Genomic DNA, 20,164 nt, shown 5'->3' on the forward strand with positions numbered 1-20,164 from the left:
GGGGCATGCCAAACGCAACCATGTAGTGAGTTCAGAGCCAGCCTGCCCCTAAAACAGAATAAAAATTGAAAGTAAAAGAGAGGCATGGATTGGTGAGTAACACAGTAAAGTGTTACAGTGCTGTGCACAACAACCGACTAGCTAATCCTATGGGCTCAGAGTGTGGTCCTTGCCAGCAGGTTCAGCTCCTCAGAGTTTATCCAAGATGGAAATTCTTTGACTCCAGACCAAATCTGTGGCATCAGAATCTCTGGAGTAGAGCCTGGTGGTTGATCTGTGCTGTGAGACTTTCTTACATGTGCTAAAATGTCTCAGAAAAAGGTCTGGAGAGAGTGTCAGTGGTTAAAGGTTGCTCTCCTAGAGGACCGGAGGTTCAATTCCCAGTGCCCACATCCAGAAGTTTATAGCACACGCCTGTAACCCCAGCTTCAGGAGATCGGACACCCACTCCTGGTCTCCATGGGCATCCGCACACATGGCATCCATAAAGAGACAAGTAAATACAAATAAATATTGTTTCAGCTTAATAAGTGGCCAGTTAAATGCCCTTTCTCAAAAGTAAAAGGCTTTAAAATGCCATTTCTGTCCCACTGTTAACAATTAGCAGTGCTGTCTAAAATAATAAGGAATATTGAAAAATAATGGAACAAGGTGAAAATGGAAAAGCAAAGAGCTCCTACCCTAAGCAGCCAGAGCCCCAGAGGACAAGCCAGTGTATAAAGCACAGAAAAAAGTGCAGGTTGACGCTCCTGCAGCCAAGATGTTTAAAACCAATAATAGGTTTTGATGTTTAGATTTTTGCATATCATAATGAAATATTCCAGGATGGGATCTGAGTCTAAATGCAGAATGTACTTACTTTTCATATATGTGTGTAGATAACCTCTAAGTGATCTTAAATATCTGTAATGACATTATGTGTGGCACAGAGATTCAGAGCTTGGAGTTCCCTTCTTGGGGCATCTTGTTGGAACATTTTGGGTTTGTTCACCATGTAAAGCCAAATCGATCATGGCAATAAAAGCAAGCCGTATAATCTCCCCGGTGAGAAAACGGAAGCTGTCAAGCTCATTTGAAGTAATCCCAATCACTAATGGTTTACCAGCATTGTACCTAGTTCTTCCCTTATCTTTTCTCGTTTCTTCTGTGTGCACTTTCTTGGGGACTTTGCCCTTCTCCCTTAAAGAGATTAAAGGCCCCTGTCATGGCTTATTGTGGCGCTGTCTGTTTCCTTGTGCCTGCATACCGTGGGTGCAGCTTTGAAGTTGTGTGATGGTTTGATCATCTGCCTCCCTTTCTACATAGCTCCTTGAGGATAAGGACATGACAGTTTCTGCTCAGCCCCCACATCAGTGTCATCCCTGCTTAATGAATGAAAGCATAGGATTGTGTAGGAACATGTCATTAGACACATGCAAACACGTAGGAATCACGACCTCACAAATCACTAGGAACTTAATAATATTAACGCCAGACGAACTAATAAAATGGTTTAATTAAATGTTTGAGCAATGCTTCTTAAACTTTCCCATGCATTGGAACGTTCTCATTAAAACGAACTTATGGGCCACACCCATAGAGATTTTCTTTTAACAGATCTTGGGTTTCTGTCAGCCTCCTTTGGTGTTAATGTTACTGGTCTGGGAACCACTTAGGTGCAGTGTGTTAGGACAGGGTCTCATGTCACATAGCCCAGGATAACATAGAATCCCATATGTAGATGAGGATCATATTGAACCTCTTGCCTTGCTTCCCTACTGCTGGGATTACAAATGTGCACCACCATGTGCAGTTTATGCAGAACTGGGGAGGGAACATAGGGCATCCTACATGCTAGGCAAGTTTCCTAGTCCGCCAGTAAAGATTTTGAGCCACAAATTTTCATACACCAAGCAATAATGTGCCTAAATTAAAAAGTGAATCCAGAAAAGCAATGGAGTGGGGGAGTTTATTGCAGCCTCTAGTCTTGGCTGGAGCAAACGGATAAGGTTATATAAGACTGAAATAATATAATTAATACAGTTGATCTAATAACCTTGACAGGGACTAAGATCACACACCTTTTCAGTATTCATGAGTCAGATCCAAAAATCGTTTAACTACGCAAAATCCTAAAGCGTCCATCTTGGGAGAGGAAAGCAAAGGGAGACTAAGAAGCCAGCAGAGACAAGGCTGCCTGTAATACATGTGACAGAATGTTGGTACCATGAATCTACAAATAGTTTAGTGATTTTTAAAGGAGATTCACAAAAGAAAAACTACAGTTAATTATACAAGAAAAATAATCAATTTCCTTAGAAATCAAAGAAATGGAAAATAAACCTGTAAAGTAATTGGGTCCTCCTTCCCAGGTCAAATATGCAAAATAGAGGGGTAGTCATAATACAGGATGTGGTTGGGTGATGGTGCCATGGCTAGCAGAAGCTTCCAAAAGGCTTGCCCTTCCCCACCTATCCCTCGGAAGCCACGGGCAGGCTCCTGAGCAGCGACCTTTATTTTTAGATCATGTACCAAGTGTGCAAAAGCCCCTGCACGGGTGTGGATTCCAGCATTTTTTAATAAGGGGGTGGGGTGACTTGAAACAGTCTGAGTGTCCCTTGGTGGAGGGCAACTGGCTCAGCAAATTCCCAAGTCCCATGGGAGCCATGTAGCCAATAAAGGCAGTCCTGGAGATCAATACTTATTGATTGGGCAAGATGTCCACAAAGTATTGTCGATTGAATACACCAGGTTACAAAGAGGATATCGATCAGGGCTGGCTAATTCAAGGCCATAGGAGCCAGACAAACGGTAGCAGCAGAGAAACACCCGAGAGGAGGGTGGAGCGGGGTGGGGCAGGGCCGGGCAGCTGCTGATGCCCTGGGAGATGATGTTCCCCTTGGTATAGGGATCGTTGAAGATGGCACTTGCTCCTTTAAAAAAAAAAACTTTGAGCTCATATTTGTCAGTGTTTTATAACTGACCCCAAACGAACCATTTTACATCAGGCGTCTTTAAAGGAGAATTTGGGCAGAACCTAGAGAGATATACTGGCAAGAGCCCAGGGATGGGCCAGCAAGATGGCTCAGAGATAAAGTGCTTGCCTCATTACCTCATGCCTGATTCCAAAGCTTGGTCCCCAGAACCCATGCAAAGGTAGAAAGAGGGTTGAACCAACCCCATTAAGTTGTTCTGTGACCTCTACGTGTACTCTGTAGCATGCATGCACCCACACACCTCAGACACATATAATGATAAATAAGCAAACAACAAATATTCAAGCCTAGTGAGGACTAAGAAGTAGGACCTCAGCTCTGGTGGTTAGGGACACCCTGGAGATAAGGGACCGTGGTTGTGACTCCTGCAGTGGGCAAGGCTTGCAGAGAGGCTGATGGAATGGCTGGCTTTAGGTGTCCAGCTGGGTTCTTCTTAGCACCAGGACCGGGGCTTTCGAGACCTGAGACTGGGACATGCCAGGCACTGTTCTAAGAATTCCACACTCAGAGCTAACCCTCACGGCAGTCCTCTGGACATCCCTGCTGTTACCTCCCTCTTACAACGAGGAAATTGGAGGGATGAAGTGGTTAGGGGCAAGAGAGTTGGTTCAGTTCGTAAAGTGTTTGCATGGAGACATGAGGACCTTACTTCAGATCCCCAGGACCCAAATAAAAAAATCAGGTGTAGCAGGTGGCGTATGCCTGCGATCCCAAGCTGGCAGACAAAGGTACTGGCCAGCCAGTCCTCCAAAAGCCCTGCAAGAGACCTTGTCTCAAAATATGAAGTAAACGACTGTGGAGGAAAATACCCAGCGTTGACCTCAGGCCTCCGCACGTATGAGAACCCATGCACATGTGTACATGCACCCATCTCAGCAGCCCCACCCCATACACAGAGCACCAACTGTCAGGAATTGAAAAAGAGGCCACAGCGGGATGAACCAGAGAGTACCAACTCCACAGTCCAAGTTGAGTCTGGTTGGTGAGCCCACAATGAATTGCAGTTTGGGTGCTAAGAGAGAGCTGATCTCTTGGGGGGCAGGTGCCTGTTCTCACACTTCTTTCTCCTTCTGCAGAAACCGGCAATTACACCTGTGAGTTCTGTGGGAAGCAATACAAGTACTACACACCCTACCAGGAGCACGTGGCCTTACATGCCCCCATCAGTGAGTTACTTCTCCAGTCGGGGCATGGGGAGACCTGGGGAGGGACAGTGGTTAGCCACTGGCCAGGACTCTGGAGTCTTGCCAGGGAAGGTGTCCATAAGGTGAACTTGGGTCCGGGCTATCAGGTGTCTGGGTCTGTCCTGGGCCCACGAGGTAGACTTTGAGGTAGAATGGCCTAGAAAGCCTGCTCAGAAACTGATTCAGAAGAGCCTTCTCAAAGTAGCTTAGGATACTCTCTCATAGAGTAGGTGTCTAATAGATGTGGTTTGTCCAAGAACTGCAGTGGGCCCTGTCCCCACCTTTTCCAGACACCAGCACATGGTGGATGTCCTGACTCTACTCACACCCCCACAGTATCTATCTTGTGATGTAGATTTCCTTCTAGTGGACCAAGGCCCAACGTTGGTGATGGGAGAGCAAGATAGACCGAGTGGTAGAAAACTAAGGAGACAAACAGCATGCTACTGTGGAAAGCAAAAGACCTGAAAATTGGGCCCAGGGCTCGCAGGCTTACTGGAGACCATGGTCATCCCTTACTCCTCCCCTGGCAAGGATAGGAAGGTACACCACAGCCCCTCCAGGGAGCATCTAGCCCTCCAGTCTCCTGATGCCTGGAAGCCTACCTGGTGACTTCCTGGGTAGCTTTCTGCAGATGGCAGTCAGGGGAAGGTCTATCCCTAAATGTATGAGCTGGAGGGTCTCAGCCTCTCACCCTTTCCTGTGCAGTGGAGAGACATAAGTTGGGATGAGGCAGGACTTACATAGCATCTCGGGCACTAGGGTGAGGTGTTCAGGAGCCTCTGCTAATTTACCTGTGTGGACATCTCACTACATAACTGTGAGGATGATCCCCCACTTTGAGAATGAGAAGAGTTGGGGAGAGGGACAGCCTACGGGGTCACAGCATCTAAGCCACTGTCTGGGGTGGTCCCAGGCCTTTGGCAGCAGCATAGGCAGGTAGCCTCCCTGAGAGTATCCGAGGAAGGGGAGAGGTATCACTGCTCAAAAGGGGTTGCTTCCCAAGGAATTCCTCTCTGCTGGCAGAGTGGTAAGGCTGAGGGTCACCCCTCTTTGGATGGCAGCTTCAATCCTGTATTTGCACTGGGCTGTAGTTCTTAGATTAGTTCTGTGCTGGGCTGTTGTGTGATCCTTTGGATGGTGAGCTCCTCTGGGATCAGGTTTCCATCTGTGGGAGTTCTTATGGTCTTTCTACGCCAGAATCTGGACTGACATCAGCAACAGGAGATGACTTTCAGGTAGGCATCTACTGTGGCCCTAATGCAGAGAGAGAGAGAGAGAGAGAGAGAGAGAGAGAGAGAGAGAGAGAGAGAGAGAGAGAGAGAGAGAGAGAGAGAGAGAGAGAGCGAGCCAGCGGCTCTACAGGCTGGGGTACCATCTTGTCCATTTGATGTCTACTCCTGATGTTGGTACCCAGCGTCAGGGCTGTTTGTGGGTAGCTGCTGCCCAGTGCCAAAGAGTGTGCTACCTAGAGTGCACTTGTGAGAGGACTTCTCACAAGACCTGAGGGAGCTCGTCAGCATCTGTGCTATCTCTTTTCTTCCCAGAGCATGCTGTTCTATTCATTATGTTAGTAAGATGGTGGGTAGGCCCTGAATTCCTCCAGGCATCTGTAAGCTTACCCCTCCACCCTGAAGCTGTGTGTCATGTGCATTGGCACACGACAGGAAGAGGAACACTACGTACACCCTGACTTCTCTGATAGCCTAGTGCTTCTGTCCCAATGGACACCCTATATCTCTTTTCTTATTTTTGTTTGGTTTTTATCTGTGTTGTAGGCTCTGTTTTTCTGTAGGCATCTGTCTGTTGAATGTGTTTCTCTGGCCCCCACTTTCTGATGTCTTCTGAGGATTTTAAAAGCACCTTTAAAAAAAAGTAGTAACATGAGATTTAGGCTAGTGTCAGCCAAGATTGGCTTCATCAAGGCTGGGCAGGAGACAGTAGCCTCAGGATGGGGCTGTGTAGGGCTGGCTTTGGGAGAGGTAGGAGCAGAGTGGGAAGGTATGATGGGGTGTTGGCCATGGCTGAGGATGTGTTCCTGGGTCTGGCAAGAATCCAGAAGGCTGACTGGAAGTTGTCTTGAGTCCCATGTGTGCGCTTATGTCTGCTTTTGATTTCACTCTCAAAACATTTTGAAGCCTTGCATGTGTTGTAATATTAGCTCCTTTGTTACTGCTGATGGATCCACCACTGTGCAGAATTTGAGTCTGTTTGATCACTTACCTGTCAGCTTGGGTCAGTACCAGCATTAGGATGACACTTTTGTGGTACTGTCTGTGGGCTTGGGGGTCATTCCTCAAAGGTAGATACCAAGGGATGAGCTACTGAGGAATACATTTGTTTCCTTTTTTATTATTATAACTGACAAACCATTTCCAAATAGCCCATAGGCTCCCCAGGAACTCCATTGCCTGGTGTTGTGGGGTGTTAGGTGTATCAGGCAGTCTGCTTCTGGTTGTGTGGTCAGTGGCATCTTGTGGCTTTGACTTCTATTTCATGGTAGCATTGACTCACTGTCCATCTCCTTATTTTAGTCTGAAAAATATTTGTATAGATAATTTTCCCTGTGGTTTTTTTTGTTTGTTTGTCTGTTTTTTGGTGTGTGTGTGTGTGTGTGTGTGTGTGTGTGTGTGTGTGTGTGTGTGTGGTGGTGGTGGTTTGTCCTTTCATTGGCTGTCAGAATTCTTGTCCATTTGAGTTGGTCCGCATCCCTTGTCACATGGGTATTTTTCTCTGGCAAATCTGGTAGTTTCTGTGCAACACACACTGATGAGCAGGTGACTGTCATTCCTGAAGGATACTTTATCATTCTTTTTCTACAGTAGGTGCTTTCTGGATCTTTCCTCAAGTATCCTTGCCTGCCTCATAATGAACCAGTCTTGTTCGTGCTGGTTAGAGTGTTCCAGACCTTTTTAACATCCACATTTAGATCTGCAGTTGAGTTGAGTTCACCTGTGACTGAGGTTGGACTTACTCTGTGTACACTGTAGTCGTCTGACACTATTCGTTGGCATAACCTTTTCTTGTTCAGTCCCTTGCTGTGACTAGTTGAGTGTCTAAGGGTAAACGGCTTTCTTTTCTATTGATCCATTTTTCTATCTTTATACATACACCATCGGTCTTATTTATTACAACTCTAGGAAATCTTAAAACTGCTCTTCTTACATTTTGACTTTATTCTTCTATTTAAAAAGATATATGGCTCATCTAGGAACTTTATCTTTTCACGTAAATGTTAGAGGCTTGCCAGTTTCTACCAAAATAACAATGATGAGGAAAGGTAGGGAGGAAAGAGGAAAAGAGCAGTCAAGGAAGAGAACGAGAGGGAGGAGGAAAAGGAAAAGAAGGGAGGAGGGGGAGTGAGAGCAGAAAGAAAAAAATCAGTTGAAATTTTGTTTGGGATTGCATTAAATCTGTGGCACTGGCATGTCAGTGCTATTAGGTCTTTGGCTCATCCATGGCTATGGTGTTGGGTCTTTGGCTCATCCATGGCTATGGTGTTGGGTCTTTGGCTCATCAATGGCTATGGTGTTGGGTCTTTGGCTCATCCATGGCTATGGTGTTGGGTCTTTGACTCATCCATGGCTATGGTGTTGGGTCTTTGACTCATCCATGGCTATGGTGTTGGGTCTTTGGCTCATCCATGGCTATGGTGTTGGGTCTTTGGCTCATCCATGGCTATGGTGTTGGGTCTTTGGCTCATCCATGGCTATGGTGTTGAGTCTTTGGCTCATCCATGGCTATGGTGTTGAGTTTTTGGCTCATCCATGGCTATGGTGTTGGGTCTTTGGCTCATCCATGGCTATGGTGTTGGGTCTTTGGCTCATCCATGGCTATGGTGTTGGGTCTTTGGCTCATCCATGGCTATGGTGTTGGGTCTTTGGCTCATCCATGGCTATGGTGTTGGGTCTTTGGCTCATCCATGGCTATGGTGTTGGGTCTTTGGCTCATCCATGGCTATGGTGTTGAGTCTTTGGCTCATCCATGGCTATGGTGTTGAGTTTTTGGCTCATCCATGGCTATGGTGTTGGGTCTTTGGCTCATCCATGGCTATGGTGTTGGGTCTTTGGCTCATCCATGGCTATGGTGTTGGGTCTTCTGGCCTGTCCATGGCTATGGTGTTGGGTCTTTTTCTCATCAGTGACTGCAGTGTTGAGTCTCCCAGCCAATCCCTGGCCATAGGTTATGATGTTGGATCTTTGGCTCATCCATGACCATGGTGTTGGGTCTTCATCCTATCTGTGACTATAGTGTTGAGTCTTCTAGCCAATCCCTGGCCATACTGTAGTCCTCCAGGGATCTGGAACTCCTTTAGTTTCTCTCAGTTTCTCTCACACTATGTACTCCTTAGTCTTAAAACCTATTTCATTAGATATTGTGTGACTTGTGATGCTACTGTAATTCCTAAACTCGAATTTTCAGATTGTTCTTGCTATTGCATAGGAGCAGTAGAATTTTGTATTCCGGACCGGTACCCTGCAAGTCTATCAGATTAGCTTGCCGTTTCTTGTAGGTTCCTTCTCTGTAGATCTCTTGCTCATGATGAAGTGATATGCTAATAAAACTCTCCTCTCTGACCTGCACTCGGTCTGATATCTGAGGAAGTTGTTCTCCTTACCACCCTGTTTCAGGGTGTGCTGCACAGTGTCAAATGGGGGAGATGAACGTGTGCACTGCCTGCTTCCCATCGTAGAGAATGTTTTATGACTCATCTTGTCATCACTTCCTATTGTATCAGCTGAAGCAAGTTCTCAAGACCCTTCACTTGGAGCCTGCTGGAAGTTGGGCCTGTAAATTAGGGTTATGTGACTTTTTCCTTCTGTTAAGGTGGTTATGTGGATTCTTAACTTTTTTTTTGTTAGATTAGTGAATGGCATGTTTTTTTAATGAGTCATTGAGCCTATGTTTTATTAAAATAGTTGAGAATATCAGAAAAGCAGAGTGTGGCATGAGCTGAAGAAAGTTACAACATTGGGATGTTTCTTCTCTTTCAAAATTTCTGTTTCAAAATAGTATATATTTGATGTATACAACTGGTTTTATATATACACTTATATAGAAACACATACTAAAGATGCCATCACAGTGCAGATTTTGCAGAGGAACTCTGAATTACAGGGTAGCCAGCATAGCTTAAGCACTTACTTTCTTTTACGGACACCTTTCCTTCTCACTTCAATAACAAAATTTCTCTGGATTTTTCCTGACATTTAACCAAACTCTCCCAAAGGCAGGGAACTACAGTCTTAGATTAGGAATGTGCCCCATGGGGTGTTACTCAGGATCCTTTATCAAGAAATGAGTCTTTAGAACACAAAACACCCCTAGTGAAATAATGTTAATCCTATAACAAAGTTCCCATCATACTTTGTAAAAGTGGTAAGCAAGCTTTGGTCCATGGGTGCACAAGATTCAGATAATGAATGTAAATCCACAGTCACCCTGTGCCCTTTTGTAATCCCTTACTTACCATATTCCCATCTCCCAGCAGTCACCAATCTGCTTATATTATTGTTTATGAATTTGCATTTCTTACATATATGGACTGTGACAGAATGTGTTTCATCATTGAGCATTAGCCTGCCTTTCTGTAGGTCTCTCTGTTCAGTGGATGAATGAATACAGCCATACATCACTTAAGGACAGGCACATTCTGAGAAGTGTGTCATTAGGGTGTTTTATTGTACAAGCATCAGAGTGTATAATTTACACAAAATAAGACAACTGTGACTTTTTAAAGTGATATGGTGTTATGGAATCACTACCATATACTGTGGTCTGTCATTGACCAGAGCACTGAAAGGCAAGCAATTTGTGATGGGCATCACCCAATCTATGTCTGCTTACACGTGGGTGAATTGTTTGGATTGCCTCACCCTTGAACCTCATGCAGATGGAGCTGCCGTAACTATATGTACGAGTCTTTGTGGTATGGCTAGATCATCTGGCTGGTATATGTTAAGGACAGCTAGTTGTTGAGGCTGGCAGATTGGGTAAAATGCCTGGTGTGCAAGCCTGGGGACCTTAATTTGGTTCCCCAGCATCCACTTAAAAGCTGAATGTGGCAGTTCATGCTAGTGATCTCCATACTGTGGAATAGAGAGAAGTGAGTATCAAGCACTTGCTATACAGCCAGTCTGAATTCAGTGGCAGACCCTATCTCAAAAGTGCCACTACTAACACCACCACCAACAGTACAAACAACATGGAAAACTGGTAAAGTGGTCTGAGGTTAAGGTCTGTCCTCATCTACCCCAACAAGGCTTACCTCCTAATCCTTCTCAAGTAGTGCCAATCCCTGATGACCACACATTCAAATATATGAGCCTATGGGGGGGCCATTCTTATTCAAACCACCACATTCTACTCCCTGGCTCCCATAGGCTTGCAGCCATATCATAAAGCAAAATTTGAAGTCCAACATTAACAGAAACAGCAAAAACAATAGTGTAGAGTACTAATGAAGCTGTGTGAGGTTGACCTCTAGATTGCGTATGTACACACGCGGGTAAGTGTACTCATAACACACAATGTGCACAAACACATACATATACACAGATGAGCTACAGTTTTCGAAGGTAATTGAGCCATTTTAACTCCAGCCAGTACCATGCTCTTCCTATAATGCCCTCACTAATTAAATTAAGTAATTAATTAATTAATTGTGTGTCATAACAATGCTGTTTCATAGAAGCAGTTTTACAGAAATTTCCTTCTCTTCCATTTTCTGAAGAATTTATGTAGAGTTGAAATTGCTTTCTATAAATATTTTGATAGAAATTCAACACTTATATTGTCTAATCTTGCATTTCCTTCATAAGAAACATCATTTGGGAAATGTTTTCCCTTTCCATATAATTATTTAAATTTTCTATATTTATTTTATTATATATTTATATCTATTAAATATATAATACACAACAATAACATTAATAATTTGGTAAATTTAATAAATTAACAGTTGATTTATTTAAATATAATAATAAAAATATAATTTTATTATATATTTATGTTTATTGAACATATTATATTTAAAATATAAAAACAAGTAATTTTATAAAATTGTAATTGATTTTAATTTAATTCTGTTGTGATCAAATATATATTATTATTTCTGACCTCTGGAATTTATTGAGTTTTGTTTTATGGTCAACCATATATATGATCTCTCTTTGCTACATCTTCCATGTTTGTTTACCAAAATTAATTAATTAACTAATTAATTAATTAATTTGAATAAGTGTGTGATTTGTTTTGTGGCATCGGTTTGGTTAAGTTAATTGATAATGTTCAAGTCTCTTTGGCCTTTCTTCACTTCAAAAAGAAATTGGTTTGCCTTATCAGGTACTATCCCCAAAGCTTCAGAAGCCTCAGCTGCCATTCTGGACTTTTCCATTTCCTCTTTAAGATGCATCCATCGCTGACTAGTTGGTTTGGATGTCTGCTGGTGAATGCACACACGATGTCACTGTGCTTTGAGAACTGAAGTATCACTGCAGATAGTGCAGTGACCTTTATCTCTCATATCAGTTCTTCTGTAATCTTCCCTACCTTGTATTATGGCCTCCACACAGAGGGGGCTCTTTTTCTTTTATACAGTGTTTCTTTCCCCAGGCTTTAGTTTTGCTCTTTTTCTGTCATTTTAAGTATAAAGATATAAGTAGTTCTGACTTCTTTATCTGCTGTGGTAATCTGTGCTTTTCCCCTTTTAGAATATTTTTAAAATTTATTTTTAAGCTTCAAATTAAAAATGGAACATATAAGCCAGGAAGGATGGTACATGCCTTTAATCCCAACCCTCAGAAGGCAAAGCCATGAGATTTTCTGTGAGTTCAAGGCCAACCCGGTCTACTTAATGAGTTCCAGGCCAGCCAGGGCTACATAAAGAAACCCTCCCCCTCTCTCTCTCTCTCTCTCTCTCTCTCTCTCTCTCTCTCTCTCTCTCTCACACACACACACACACACACACACACACACACACACACAAAGAACATAAAGTCATGGTACAATAAATGTGAAAGTAAACAGAAAATAGAACTGTTTCCTTTTAATTGGACACTTTAATACATTTACATTTAATACAGTTTACTGACATGATTGGATTTCATTTGCCACTATTTACTTTTCCATTCACATTGCTCATTTTTACTCTTATTTTGTTGCCTACTAGTACTGCAGTAAAGTATTTTCAATTTATTTTGTTAATATTCTGCTACTAGCTCTTTTTCACTTTGTGGTTTATAGTATACATCTTCGATGTATTATAGCCTATCATGTATTTAGGTCATTGTCACTGAGTCATCTCTCCAGCCCTTTGAAGCCTTTTAAGTACTAACCAGTAATACTAGTTCTTACCAACCTGACTTTTGCTGAGATTCATCAGTTTTGACCAAGAGATTTATATTTTTCTTCCCTAATTTCTTTTTCCTCTCCTGCGACTTTAATTGCATGTTTATTAGATGTCTGAAAGTACTTACAGTCAGATCAGTCAGTGTTTATTTTTTTTCAGCCTTATTATTCCTCTGTGCTTCAGTTTGCTCTGCTTTCAGATTCATCAATCTTTTCTTCTATAACATCTAATCTCTGCAAATTCCTTCTTAACAGCTCTCCTTGTGCTCTGTTATATTCGTGGTCTTTTTTAAACCTCTGGATACTGGGTACATTTATAATAGCCGCTTTAAGGATTTTCACTCATAATTTTATTATCATTTTTATTTCTGCTTCTTATTGGTCTTCCTTTTGATTTTTAACTACATTTTCTTTTCTGGTTCTCCTCAAAAGTAAGTGTTTTATGCTGCACATTGTAGAAGGTATGTTGTGAGTGTAACTGAGTTGTGTTTTCTTCCTCTGAAAAGCATCACCTTCATCCTGGCAGATTTTCTTACAGATCAACTCGATACTTTGTAGTCTTGTTTTGAGAAAGGGTTAGATGAAGTCAGGAGTCCTAATTCCAGGGTTACATTAGCTCTTCCAAGGCAGAGCTTTTCTGCTGAAGTCATCAGGCCTCCTCCTTTCTGGCAGGTGAGGAGCCAGAAAGACTGCCTAATCTTGTGCAGCTTCTTTGAAACCTCTGAGTATACACACATGCACACGCACGCACGCACAGGGCTGTTTTCTCAGCAGAGACTTGCTCTACACAAATGATTTATAATTCAGCTAAAGTCTTTAAGGAAGGCTCGCTGCACATTTCTGGAATTCTTTCTTGGCTCAGTTATCTCTTCTTTGTTATTCCATCCTGCCCTGTCCAGCCTCATCACAAGTCCTGTCCCGGATCACAGTCCTTTTGGTTTAGGTTCAGTGAGTGGGTGTTGCCCAGTGGGCCCTACTCAGTCCTCTGAGCTTATTACCTCCAGTAGAGTGTACAATTTGTTTGTCCAGCTTCATCAGGAACTCCAGTCCCATCCCAGCCACTGCATCATGGCCAGAAGTCTTCTCTCCAGACCATGAAGTTTCCACCCGTTCCCACCTTCAGCCTTTGTGCACGGACTTCCTTTCACCTCTGCCTTATAGAGACAACCCATGCCTCTACCCTCTTAACTTTTCTCTGAATTTTTTTTTTCTACCTGGGTTAATTTTTGAACTTCCTATAGGAGGGACTTTGTACCCTTCATTGCTTATGTGTGTTATGGATAAAAATCTCGTGTGTTTCTTACGATGGGAAGCAGGCAGTCTGTCTGAGATGCTCATTCCGAGTGCAAGCCTAGGTAGCAGCTCCAGCTCATATGGCTTCCATAGGAGGTCAACATTTGGAGCAGACTGGTGGGTAATGTCAGTTGGGAACCTGCAGGGACCCATCCATGCTCAGGGCCAACCCACTGAGTGATCCTGAAATGGTGACCAGACCTCCATGACCCTATCTATTTTGTCCTTTGGGGCAATGGTAGGAGACGGAGAGCCTGGTGGCCCTGTTGAGCTTCTTGCCTCTGATGTCCCAAGTTTCTCTGTTCTGGCTCTTCAGTGCATCCTCTCATGAATGGCATGAGTCATCTCCATCACTCCTTGTGATTCTCTCAGGTAATGAGCTCCTACACTCGGTGCATGAAGATAGGGGAACGAACTGGACCCCTTGGGCCTTTAGAGGGCAGGGTCATCCATGGTTATAGCACACGTCATTGATGGCAGGCAGTTCATGGAAAGGAAGTGGTGATGAGATGGGTGGATGGTCAAGAAACGCACTTTCAAGGAGGGCTTCCTGAGGAAGTGCTTTCTGGGGGCAGCACAGGTCCAACAGCCACAGTGTTAGGGGATCAAAGGGAACAGCCTGGATGAAGGCCTTGAGATGGAAAGAGAACAGGTGTTAGAGGAGTTAAGAAAGTGAGGGGCCTCAGCGGAGCCTGATGAGGCGAGAAGGCCCAGGCGGGGCAGCTGGAGTGAACGGATGATTACCTTGGTTTATTGCATCAGGTATCTCATAGGTTCCCTGAGGTCCCTGCTATAAGGAATGCCAGGATTGTTGCAGCAGGAATAAAATGTGAAACTACCCCCAGACATGGTTCTGCAGCGACAGAGACAGGTCTCTGAGGAAAGCAGCTTGGATACTCTGTCCTTGTACCCAGGGCTCTGGATTTGTGAATCAGTGTCTCATGATTCGTGGAGGGGATCTATAACATTCTTTGGCCTCCTTGAGCTTCCTGAGATCCCATGTCATCCAGCACCTTTCTTCACGTGTGTCCTTAAGAACCACGTTAGGGTTCCTGGGCCTTAGTTTTCCTGTCTCTAAGAAGGAACATCAGTAGCAACTGCCTTGTGTGGAGCCATTACTTTAAGGGCATCTCTCTGGCTTTCTAGATGTCTTACTGAATCCCTGTGGGGCTACAGACTCAGAGAGGGCCATCCTGCCTTATCAGTGACATTAGGCAAGGGAACTATGTGCCCTATAGAGTATGGAGCCCAGGACTGTTGAGGCTAGAAGCCCTGGAGCTAGGCTTTCATGATGGGCTAGCTTCTCCAGCCTCAGCCCTCAACTGTTCCTCCCCCTGGGAGACAGTCAACAGTCAGAGGTGTTCCCAGGGCAGCAACATAGTGTTGAAGATGTTGGGAGAAACCATCAGATAAGCCATCCTTCCAATTTGATGCAAATCAGAAAGAAAGGTGAAACATGAGATATCCTCCCAATGAGAGCTCCCTTAGCTTCCCTCAGACTGAGGCCCTAGGGATCTCCTCAGCTAGGCCGGATGTTGTTAGAGCTATGACTAAATGACTCCCCTTCCTGTGGCACAGCTGGCCCTGTAAAGACAAGCATCTCTGAGGTACGAAGCATGCTCAACTCCTCATGGAAGAGAACTGTGATTTGCACTGGGCCTGGATTTCTTGGGCCTCAGCTTCTGCATCGGTATGAGGAATGACTGGAAGCTGAGGGCTGCTAACCTTTCATCTCAGCCTCTGACATGGTAGTTCGAGTCTCCAACTTCCAGTATGGGCATTGCACTGAGAACAGAATTGTAGCAAGGACCTGCCCCATGGAGCCAGAAGCCAAATTGGCTCAGAGCTGTGACCCAGGCCCTGTGTATAGATAGGGCTTTCAGGATGGTGCTCACTCCTGGGGTTTCTGGAATCCCCTCTCTGCCTGATCTTGTTCTTTCCATTGGGAGACATAGCTGTAGACCTTCTGTGGTCTCATGAAGCAGGCCTTATTTGCTTCTCTTCTGAGTGAGTCAATTTAGGCCCAGGCTCAAGGCACTCTGTTCACCCAAGACCACCACTCTCAGGACCTGGCTCCCTAGAGGATGTGGGTAAAGAAGGCTTCCAAAACCTTACAGGGGACAGGCATACCTGTGTGACAATGGCAGGCCGAGCCTCCTAAGAAGAGCAGTTCCCAGCCCCTGTCCACAGGGTTTTCTAGAGCCCCTCTCCCTTCCTTACTCCACTATCCAGCCCCAAACCACCTTCTGCTCCTCACCATCACTCACGAGCCAGATTCCCTTTGAAAGAAAAGGGCTGAGAAGCAGATATGCTAGAAAATGTTCTTGGGGCTGGGGTAAATAGGCCAAATGCCCCAAGGCTAAAGATGTAGATTCTCAGAGACTGCACAGAGGTGATGGGAGCAAACAGGAAGCTCTGAGCAGGAACCAGAGGTCAGGCTTCCCGAAGGTGAAAGGAAAACTAGGGAAGAGTCTCGACTTTCAAAGGTTCTTGGGCTCCTAGTGGGAGCTTGAACCCTTGCTTTCTGTAGAATGAGGGCAGGCTGGGCAGAGAGGTGTCAGAGTGGGCATTGAGGGACCTGTGGCTGAGAGGCCACTTACTCGGCAGGCTCCAAGGGCCCTCAAGGACTGAGAGCATGACCCTCTCAGGTACCGCCCCCGGGTGGGAGCCACCAGAAGATCCAGACACGGGTTCTGAGTGTTCCCATCCAGAGGTCACCCCATCTCCACGCTTCGTGGCAGCGAAGACCCAGACGAACCAGTCGGGGAAAAAAGCTCCAGGCTCCGTGGTCCGATGCACCACCCTCTTACACCGCACCCCTCCAGCTACACAAACTCAGACGTTCCGGACTCCGAACTCGGGATCTCCAGCAAGCAAGGCAACTGCAGGTACTGACAACCTTTATTACCCATGCCTCCCTGGCTTCCCACCCACCGCCTGTTCCCCTGCAAGAACAAGACTGGAGTTCCCATCATGCTTTGGGACAGATCGGGACCCATGGCCTCTGGCCACCTTTGTAACCCTGGCAGGCCATTATCAATTGGAGGTCTATACAACAAAATTTGCAAACATTTTAAAAGTAATTTGATGTTTTCCCAAATCATGGCCTAATGGGTTCTGTTTTATTTGGTCTTTGTGAAGCTTAAAAGCCTTTTTATTAAAGATTAATAGGAAGTGTTTGAACATGAGGAGAGTCTGTATAGAAAGAAGTTTGGGTTTCTGACTTCTGGGCCATGTTCCTGCAGGACAATGGTTCGTGCCTCCTTCACAGTAGGTATCTGTGCACTTCCCCTGTTCCACAATCCCCACAACCCCCGCTACATCCCTGCCACAGTGGCCCCATGGCAGGATAGCAGGTATCACCTTTGATTGTGACCTTTCTGTTGTCTGTGACCATCCATCCCTATGTGGACCCCTTGCCACGAGCTTTCAGTTTCACCTTTCAGAAAACGATCTCAAGCTATTTCAGCATAGAAATGTTCTCCATCAAATGGGTGGCTCACTGTGGCTCTGTCTCTGGGCTCCCCATTCCCTAGAGTTGACTTATGAAACCCTCCAGGAGGAAGCTAGAGGCCCAGCAGGAAACCAGAGGATGTCAGCCCCAGAAGTTTCCAGGCCTATGCAAAAAGGGGCTATGGCTCCAGAACATGACTGGGTAGCAAGGTCCCCAGTGATCATTTTTTCCAAAATAGAAGATATACTATGTGCTAGGTACCAGCTTCCAGGAGTCCTAGGACTCAGATTTGCATGAAAAAGCCTTGGGCCACATACCCAGATGATAGTGCTATACATTCTGAGACTCTGGGTCTTTCAGTTGCTTTCAGGAGGCCAAAGCTGTCCACTAAACATAGAGTGCTTGCATTGAGATGTCTGATGAATGGGCCACTGAGGTCATTCATTGGTAGCCTAGTATTCATTGGTGGCCTGGCTAGGTAATTAGTTGTGCTTGCCTTTCCTCTGGTTTAAGAAGCTAATTTTGGCTAGGCTGTGGTTTTATGTTTATTGTACTTATATTTCCCAAAAGGAGGGGAGTCGACCAACCTTGAAATGTGGATTTCTCAAGTGTTGTGACTGTTGTGGTTTTGCCTTTAGGCGGGAGGCTAAGTCAGGAGGATCAAAAGGTCAAGCCCTGCTTGGGCTGTAGAGTAGGTTCAAGGCCAGACTAATCAACTTAGACCCTGTCTTAAAGTAAGAAAAGGGGGCTGGGGAGATAGCTCAGTGATAAGAATGATTGTGGAGGCCTTGTATGGGGTTCATCCTCAGCACTTTAAAACAACTAGAAAGATTGTCTGCCATGGTCTCCTTGGTGGTAGACATTGACTCACTAGGTTGTAGGGTCATGGCTTTCTTGGCTTTGCTCTCTTTTTGAGCTTTGTGGCTGAGTTTTTAAAGGTCCATAGCGTCTACAGAGAATTGTCTGTGGGGACCAGCATTTGTCAGTCATTGAATGTCACTATCTCCAGGCAAGTGTCTAGCAAACCATGGGTACCTCAGTCACTGCCCCTGTGAGACTTTGGAAGCCGTATCATGGATCTTACTTGGACAAACTGGTCGAGTCCAAGGGCACCAGGGTAGGTCGAGATTGTCACTGTCATCTCCTGCAGAACATGGCTGTTTGTGTGCAAGTGGACATGTACACGTGGGTTTATATTTCATCTGAAATACCCACCTGCCTGTTTTCCTGTGAACACAGACTAAGGCAGAGAAGGGGATCTCTTCCTTCTTACAGGTGAGGCACCTGCCCCCAGATCAAGCCTCATGTGCTGTCCTAGTGGGTCCAGGAGCCTGGTGGCTTCAGTTTGTTTCTCAGCCTGTTCAGTGTGTGGTACTGCACAGCCTCATGATATTGGGAGGCTTATCTGGTATATATAGGTGCTCAGGAGTGAGAGCCCCTCACCCTCTGTACATAGAGAATGAATGGGCCTCTGTCAGTTTGCATGCTGCCTGGAGGGACTCAGCCGAGGCTGTTAGGGGAACAGGAGTGGGGAGGAGCATGATCCTTACAGTGCCAAAAGCTTCTACAGGCTTTTGGAGAGTTTGAGGTAAATGGAAAAGCCCTGAGCAGGCCTATAGGCACTGCCTCTGGCTGTCCATGTTATCCGTTATCTATGTCATTCTTCACCCCAGAGCACCAACACCCAGCACTTTGTTGAGTGGGATGGACCTGGTGAGTGGTGTTTCTCCAAGTGATTTCCAAATCCATTTGGAAGGATATTGTGGAATCTTATCTTTTAAAATCCCCATGTTTTGGGGACAGGTTAAGTTGAAGCTCAGTGGCTCTCCTACTGGTCAGTTTCTCCGAGCCTTTGGTAGCCTTAGCCAAGCCGTTTAAAGGAGCAGGGATGGCAGAGTTTCTCAAATTGACTTTCCTGAGAGCTTCACCTCCTGGGGTCAGCTGTGTTCTATAGTACCCAAGCATCATGGGAAGAAAAGCTGGGTTATCGTCTGCTCCTGTGGGTGGGGCTATCAGTATAGAGTTTTGCTTGGCTGAGCCCATCCCTGCGTTATGAGATTTCAGGGAGATCCTGGGAGATGGTAAGCTTTGGGGAATGTTCTAGACAGGGCTGACAAGGGGCCAAGTGCTCCTGTTCCTCTATGAGCTCTGACCCTCCTCACCCAGTCTTTGGCCTTCCCAGAGCAAGTGTGAAACTACCCCATCCCTCCTTGTCATGTGTTTTGTCCCAGGACATCCTTTATGCCTTGGGATACTTGTTGGGTCAAAGTTGCCTCCAGGAAATGGTCTGACATCCTCAATCCTCGTTTGCAGGCTGTAGCAGCAGAATCTGCCAGAGAAAACAAGAAAGTTCATCCCAATGGCTCAACCTTACATACATGGCCCTGGAGTAGAAAATGGGCCCCTGACCTATTTGCTGTATGCATTTCACCAGTGTGTCCTTGGGCAGGTCACCCCTTCCCTTTCCATCCCTCTATCTCCTAGACACAGATTTTCTGAGCCTCAGGGGCCTCCTGCCCACTCGGCCCTGACAGGCAAGCTGACCATTCCCCGTGGCATATCAACCCCCTCTCTGCCTCTTCCCAGCAGAAAACACTTTCAGTCGCCGAGTAGAAAGCAAAGCACAGAACCACTTTGAAGAGACCAATAGGAGCTCACAGAATTCCAATGGTGAGTGAGCCTGCAGTGTGACATGTGACTTCATGTGTGGGCTATAGTCTAGTGTCACCTCCCACAGAAGAGCAGGTATCTATGACTGGGGTCTTCTGGTGCATGGTGGGGCTTGTTGGAAGCGGAGCTGTGTGGGGAAATAGAGAGACAGCAGAACTTATGAGAAGCAGAGGGGCCTTTCTATCCATGGATGCCCTTCTGTGGCTGCATTTTGTCCTTTGGCCCTTGCCCACAGAGAG

General features: G+C 45.4%; 1 protein-coding gene across 30 annotated transcripts in view; it reads left to right on the top strand.

Moving 5' to 3' along the window:
* Zfp618 (zinc finger protein 618) overlaps positions 1–20,164 on the top strand; it is a 165,917-nt gene that overhangs the window by 125,492 nt on the left and 20,261 nt on the right. For 12 of the 30 annotated variants that reach the window (XM_087548981.1, XM_087548982.1, XM_087548959.1 and 9 more), the window contains 3 exon segments: positions 4,052–4,141; positions 16,450–16,689; positions 19,842–19,925. In XM_087548981.1, coding sequence (XP_087405107.1) covers positions 4,052–4,141; positions 16,450–16,689; positions 19,842–19,925 — 414 coding nt within the window. 30 annotated transcript variants of the gene reach the window in all.

This window comes from Rattus norvegicus, chromosome 5 (genome assembly GCF_021556685.1).
Source record: "Rattus norvegicus strain SHRSP/BbbUtx chromosome 5, alternate assembly SHRSP_T2T, whole genome shotgun sequence".
Taxonomy (NCBI): Eukaryota; Metazoa; Chordata; class Mammalia; order Rodentia; family Muridae; genus Rattus; species Rattus norvegicus.